This window comes from Pongo abelii, chromosome 1 (assembly GCF_028885655.2).
Source record: "Pongo abelii isolate AG06213 chromosome 1, NHGRI_mPonAbe1-v2.0_pri, whole genome shotgun sequence".
In the NCBI taxonomy this organism is placed as follows: Eukaryota; Metazoa; Chordata; class Mammalia; order Primates; family Hominidae; genus Pongo; species Pongo abelii.
The window spans coordinates 94003950-94010553 of record NC_071985.2 but is presented as its reverse complement, the minus strand read 5'-3'; the positions used below and the strand labels follow the sequence as shown (position 1 = coordinate 94010553).

The 6604-nt window shown below is 54.9% G+C and overlaps 1 protein-coding gene across 1 annotated transcript; it reads left to right on the top strand.

The window, feature by feature from the left end:
• The first annotated feature begins 740 nt into the window (after positions 1-740).
• On the top strand, positions 741-5926 carry TTC24 (tetratricopeptide repeat domain 24). The gene is made up of 10 exons (XM_024232403.2): positions 741-1446; positions 1607-1810; positions 2418-2546; positions 2712-2824; positions 3169-3267; positions 4252-4349; positions 4500-4606; positions 5089-5202; positions 5325-5421; positions 5845-5926. The coding sequence occupies exons 1-10, from the start codon at positions 741-743 to the stop codon at positions 5924-5926; spliced, it is 1749 nt and encodes a 582-aa protein (XP_024088171.2).
• The last annotated feature ends 678 nt before the right edge of the window (positions 5927-6604 follow it).

Here is a 6604-nt window from a genome sequence, read left to right as displayed (position 1 = left end):
GTGTGCACCATCACGCCCGGCTAATTTTTGTATTTTTAGTAGAGACGGGGTTTTGCCATGTTGGCCAGGCTGGTCTCTATCTCTTCACCTCGTGATCCGCCCACGTCAGCCTCCCAAAATGCTGGGATTACAGGTGTGAGCCATTGCACCTGGCCTATTTGTTCAATCCAAAAACACTCGTATGGTGGTAACATATACATAACATACAATTTACCATTTTAACCATTTTAAAATGTGCAGTTCAGTGGCATTAAGTGCACTCACATTATTGTGCAATCAACACCACTATCCATCTCCAGAACTTTTTCATCTCCTTTCATAAACATTTATTGAGAATCTACTATGTGCCAGACCCTGCAAGTTGCTCCAAATCTAGTAGTGGGGGGAAGACAATAAAGTCATAAACTCTGACCTAGTGTGATAAATGCTATAAAAGACAGGCATCAAGTGCTATGGGACCACAGGAGTACCCAGTTGGTTGAGAAGAAGGTGCGTTCTGAAGTAAGCTGTTACTTGACTTGAGTCTTGAAGGAGGACTAAGAATTAGTCAGGACGTTAGAGTGAGAGTGGATATGGTGCCCAGTGGGACAGAAGAAACAAAGTGAGAGGTCAGAGAGCAATCCTTGAAACCCTGAGGGTCATGCTAGGGCAGGGGTAAAGCTGAATTGCCCCAAGCGGGTCCTGCTCTAGAGGAAGCCAAGGCTGACATACTGACCCTTCTGTTCCCCTTTGTCAGCCCTATGTCTTCCCCCAACCCTGAGGATGTGCCCCAGAGGCCAGAACCTGAGCCCTCAAGCTCCAATAAGAAAAAGAAGAAAAGGAAGTGGCTGCGGCAAGAAGCCAGCATCCAAGCCCTCACCAGGGCTGGCCATGGGGCCCTTCAGGCTGGCCGGAACTACGAAGCCTTGAACAACTTCCAGAGGGCCTTCCTTCTGGCCTCCAAGGCCCCACAAACCAGGGATACCCCTGTGCTCCAGGCCTGCGCCTTCAACCTGGGGGCTGCCTATATAGAGAGTGGGGACCCAGCCAGAGGCCTTGAGCTACTACTGCGAGCCCACCCTGAAGAGAAGGCACAGGGCAGGCATCATGGCGACCAGTGTTTCAATGTGGCTGTGGCCTACCATGCCCTCGGCGAGCTGCCTCAAGCTTTGGCCTGGTACCACAGGGCCCTGGGCCACTACCAGCCACAGGGTGACCAGGGAGAAGCCTGGGCAAAAATGGGAGCCTGCTACCAGGCTCTGGGACAGCCTGAGCTAGCAGCCCACTGCCTGCAGGAAGCAAGCCAGGCCTATGCCCAAGAGAGGCAGCTGCGGGCCGCAGCCCTGGCATTGGGGGCTGCGGCAAGATGTATGCTGAAGAGTGGGCAGCATCGGGTGGGGGAAGTTGTGCAGGTGCTGGAGAAAAGCCGGAGGCTTGCCGAGAGGAGCACTGAGAGGCGACTGCTGGGTGAGACCTTCGGGCAGGGAAGGCATGGGATCTGGGGAGACACAGAGCCTGGTGATACTCAGAGGGCTGGGTTTGGGGAACCCTGGAGGAGTCGATAGGGGCTGTACCAGCCTTATTTATATCTGGTCCGGCTACCAGTGACCCTGGCTATGCCCTCTAGGGCACCTCTATAATGATCTAGGCCTGGGCTACTCCCAGCTCCAGCTGTTCCCACTGGCCGTGGAGGCCTTCCTGCAGGCCCTGCCCCTGTGCTGGGTGCCAGGAGAGCAGGCCACAGTGCTAAGAAACCTCGGGATGGCCCACAATGCCCTCGGCAACTATCAGGAAGCTCGGGAGTTTCACCAGAAAGCTGCTGACCTGCACGGTGGGTGCCTGGGGCCGGGGAATGGGACTGGGACTAAGATACTAAGAAGGGGTTCCAAAAGGGGCCCAAGGCTTAAGGGTGGATGGCGCTTTGGGACCACTTATGGAGCCTGAAAGTCCAGAACCAGTGGGGGAGAGCTGGAAGTGCAGGAGATGGGACAGCCAGACAGGACAGAGGGTTGTGGGCCCAGAGGCCAAGGCCTCAGGGTTGGGAAGGCAGCAGTGGGCAGGGGGAAGGGTACTGGCTGGGAGAGGAGGCCTAAAGTGGAGTCCAGCCCCTCTGCTGACTGTTTGTGTGACATTGAGGAACCACTTTCACTCTCCGAGCTTCAGTTTCCACATTTTTAAAAACGGGGCCATTAACACCTGCCTTGCCTGCATCAGAGGGTTGTTGCCTGACTCAAACTAGCCAGGTGGAGGCACTCACACCAGAACTCAGGATGGGGCCAGGCTGGGTGTGGAGAGTTCAGGCCTCTCGGATGCATCTGGAGTGTGCTGGGGCTGGGCACCAGGCCTCCAGGGAGGTCTGTCTTGGTTGCTGGAGGGTGGGGTCCTGATGTCCCAGCAGCCAGAGTCCCCTCTGAGGATGGGGTGGGCTCTGTCCTCAGGCTCTGTGGGGCAGCGGTGGGAGCAGGGCCGGAGCTTTGGCAGCCTGGCCTTTGCATTGAGCCAGCTGGGGGACCACAAGGCTGCCAGAGACAACTACCTGCATGCCCTGCAGGCTGCCCGGGACTCTGGTAAGCGTGAGAGGGTTGGGATGTGGCTGGGACAGTGGGGAGGCTGAGGGTCCTAGGGGCTGGTGGGGAGGGAGATGGGGGGAACTGAGGGTAGGGAGTGCCTCTGAGGGGGCGGGTCAGTGGGGTAGGGAGTCATGAAAGGACCTTCCAGGCTCTCTTTCTCAGGGGACATGAAGGGACAGTGGCAGGCCTGTGAGGGTCTGGGAGCTGCTGCAGCCAGGCTGGGGCAGTATGACCAGGCCTTGAAGTACTATAAGGAAGCACTGGCCCGGTGTCAGGTGAGACTCTGCACACCGGAATCCACCTCTCCCCTGCTATCCCTCTTCTGGCTGACATTCCTGCCTTCACTCCTTGTCTTCTCCCCATCACTCACTCAATCAGCAAACATGCATTGGACACACTGTGTGCTAGGTCTTGGGATACTATTGTGAGGAAGAGTCCATCGCTGTCCACAATTCTGGGCAGGTGGTGGCAGGACCTGGGAAAGGCATGGGGATGGGGTAGAAGAGGGAGAAACAAAGCCCGCCTCCCTCCTCCCTTTCCTGTTTCCTTCTTCCCCGACCCCCAGAGGACCACAAAGTCCAGGCATTCCCCATTACCCTATTATCCACCCTCTTCCCAGAAAGAGCCAGATTCTGTGCGAGAACGGCTGGTGGCCAAGCTGGCAGACACCGTGAGGACGCTCTTGGCCCAGGTGGGGCTGGTCCAGACTCACACCCTGGTGAGATGACACCTGAGACAAGGAGATGGGGGTGGAGAGAGGTTACCCAGAGAAGGGGTTGGTGGTAAGCAGAGCCGATGTTCCCTGGGATGCTGCGCGCTTGGCCGCTCATCTGTGTTCATCCGCCTTGAGCCTGCGCATGAGATATATCACTTTCCAAGGGTGGGCGGTGGGTGGGGGACTGTGGCACGTCTCCAACACAAGGGCTGATATGTAGGTGATTAAAAATAAATAAATAAATTTAAAAGAATCAGTAGGCCGGCCATGTGTGCAAGGAGGTAGAAAGTTTCAAGTCCTTGACTACAGTTCCCTAAATGGCCACAGGATGGAGATGTGCTCCAACGAAGTCCCTCTCTCCCGTCTTTAAGTCTCTGGAGGTCATTTCTCTGTGGGTCTCCACCGTGTTCCTCCTTCCAGGTCTCTGCTTTAACCTGTTTCTACCTCCGGGTCTCTTTGTACGATTCGTTGGCTCTCCAACCGCCTCCTCCTTCACATTTTCAGACAACCCCAGAAAACCTCTTCCCGCTCCAGGAACTGAAATTATACTTTAATATTTATATGTGTTTAATAGGTTTTATGCCCTTGCATTTTAAGACCATATTTAAAGACACCATATTTAAAATCTGCAAGCAAAATTAAATTAGCCTGGTACAGGCAGAGGATTGGATTGAGGGTTCAGAAAACCTGGGTCCCAGCCAATGTCTGCCACCTATTTTCTGTGACTTTACCATATCAGGCCCCAGAAGGGATGGGGTGGTCATCAGGCGCTGGCCAGGTCTGCTAGTCCCTAAATCTGAATTCAAGCTTGAGAGTTACTAGCAGGGACCTTAATAGAACAAAGAGCTTCACCCCAGAATTGTATTCTCCGAGACAAGTGGCAGAGCCCGAATTGTCTCTATCACATAAGTCTCTGGAGGGAGCACACACACAGCTGGGATGGCCGTTTTTCTCAGACCTATTCCCTTTACTCCACTTCATTCCCAGACTTCGGCTCCGGGAAGACTCCAGGCTCCAGGTGGGGCCAGCCAGGCGGAGGGGACCCCAGCAAAGGCAGGAAGCAGCAAAGCAAGTGCCCAGCACAGGTGAGGGTGGGAATGGTGCAGCAGAGATGCATGCGCCCTCTGCAGGGTGTTGGGGGCTGTCGCAGTGGGGTAGGACCCCATGTGTACCCCCAGGGAGGAGGGGACTGGTGTCGCTCTGCCAAGCTGTGCCCTGGTTCCTTGCCCCTACAGATCTTCCAGTGGGTGGGAAGATGAAGAGTTTGAGGAGGGCCACCAGAAGAAAAAAGAGGAGAGGTCGGCAAACGTTCCCGTGAGGGCTGGGCCGTGGAGACTGGAGCGTGAGTTGATGTAGAGTATTCCTGGCGGTGCCTCTCCTCACTGCAAATGTGGCACTCCCACCCCCACCCGCCTGCCTCCGCTTCTTATGCCCATCCCACCATCCTGCCTTCCTGTTGTCATTTCTCTGAGGCCTGGCACAACCTCGCGCCACCCCTGAGCCTGGCTGTCCCAGTTCACAACTCCCCAACAGCCCTCCCATGATTTCTGCTTGTCTCTCAAGGCCCTGGACCATGTTCCCCGAACCCTTTCCAGAACTGCCCCTTCCTTCCTGCTCTCATGGCTTTCCTAACTTGTAGAACTTTGCATCTTGGATCCCAGGGTTTTGTTGAAAGCCTACTCTGTGCCCAACACAGCACTGGGCGCTGTTGGTAAAGCCCAGCCCACTACTCAATAGCCTCTCCCACAGAGACTTGCAACTCAGGGAGCAGAGTTCCTTGCTACTTGTTGAGCTGACCTGAATTGACCGATGTCTCCTTTTCAGTGTGTTTCCTTCCAGGCACAGTGAATCATTCCCACTATCTAGCTTCTAGTTGCCCCATGTTTACCAAGCACGCGCCCTGCAGAGGGACAGTCCTCTGCAAAGCCTCCATCTATAGTGAGCAGTGCATCCCCTGACACCGCTCCAACTCGTGGTTCTTCTCTCAGAGCTTTTTTCCACCATGACAGTTCTTGGTGCAGAGAGGCATGTGATGAATGTGTCTGTCCTTCTCCATCTAGGTCCAGGACCCAGGGCCCATCTTCCATTTGTAGGTCCAGGCCCTCCCAGAGCGGAGTACCCTAGCATCTTGGTACCCAATGGCCCTCAAGCCAATAGGTGGGTCCTTGAGGGAAAGAAGGAGGCCTGGAGAATAGCAAAAAAAGTAGAATATGTGACTTGGGATGATTTTAATGAAACATGACTGCTGTTGAAGTTGGGGGAAGCTGGGATCTCATGCTTGGGATATAGTGCCCCGAGCCCGCCATTGTCTTTGCCCTTTAGCAATGTGAACAACCCTCACCTGGCTCTGGAAGCCCGGGGTATGCCCTGCTTCCCGAATGGCCTGATGGTAGGCCTCAGTGAAAGACAGGGTGCTGCAGGATGGGGGGATATGAAGCTTAAGCCAACTCCCTCCTTCTCTGGAGCCCAACAGCAGAGGTAAGGGCCAAATAGGGCAGAGGGAAGCTGAAGCCAGGGCAGGCTGCCTCCTGCTGCCTCCCCAGTCACCCCCACTGGCAAGCCCCTCCCTGCCTCTTTCAGGTCATCCAGGTGGCCCAGGGAAAGCCTCAGCAGGAGCCACCAGAGGAGACCCACGGAGTCGGGCATCTGCACTATCGTGTAACCTCCCCCTGCCAGCCTCAGCCCTCATCTCTGAAGCACCTGTCCAACACGCACACGCTAGGGGGTCCTGGGGACCAAGCCTCTTCCCAGTTGCTCAGCCCTGCAGGGATATGGAACACAGTGCAGCCAGTGGACTCCAGAGGAGGCTGGCTAAGGGCTTTGCAGGCTCAGCCCTGAGAGGTTCTGTTTGTTCCTCCTTGGGATTTTTGGACTCAGTAGGTAAAAGAGAAAAGGAAAATGGATGGCAAATTCCCTGTCTTTCTGGATCCAAATCTTATGATTGCTAGGGGCCTGGCAGTTCTAAAAACTGACTTTGTGGTCAAGTAGCTTTGGAGTCACTGACTGTCTCCAGACGTCCATTTTGCATATGGGAAATGAGGATATAATACTACAGAAGAGGCATCTTACCCAACCGATGCACCCTACTTCTCTGTGAAACACAGGGGTTGCTGGGTGCAGGCCTAGGCTGTGGACTATAGCCTGTAGGACAGCTCCTGCCAGCAGCCACAGGAATAATGATGTGATGTAACATTTCCCAAGCACTTAGCTCATGCCCCGCCCTATTCTAGGTGCTTAGCTCATGCCCCGCCCTATTCTAGGTGCTTAGCTCATGCCCCGCCCTATTCTAGGTGCTTCACAAGTGTATTCTCCTCTAATCCTCACAACAAATATATGAGGT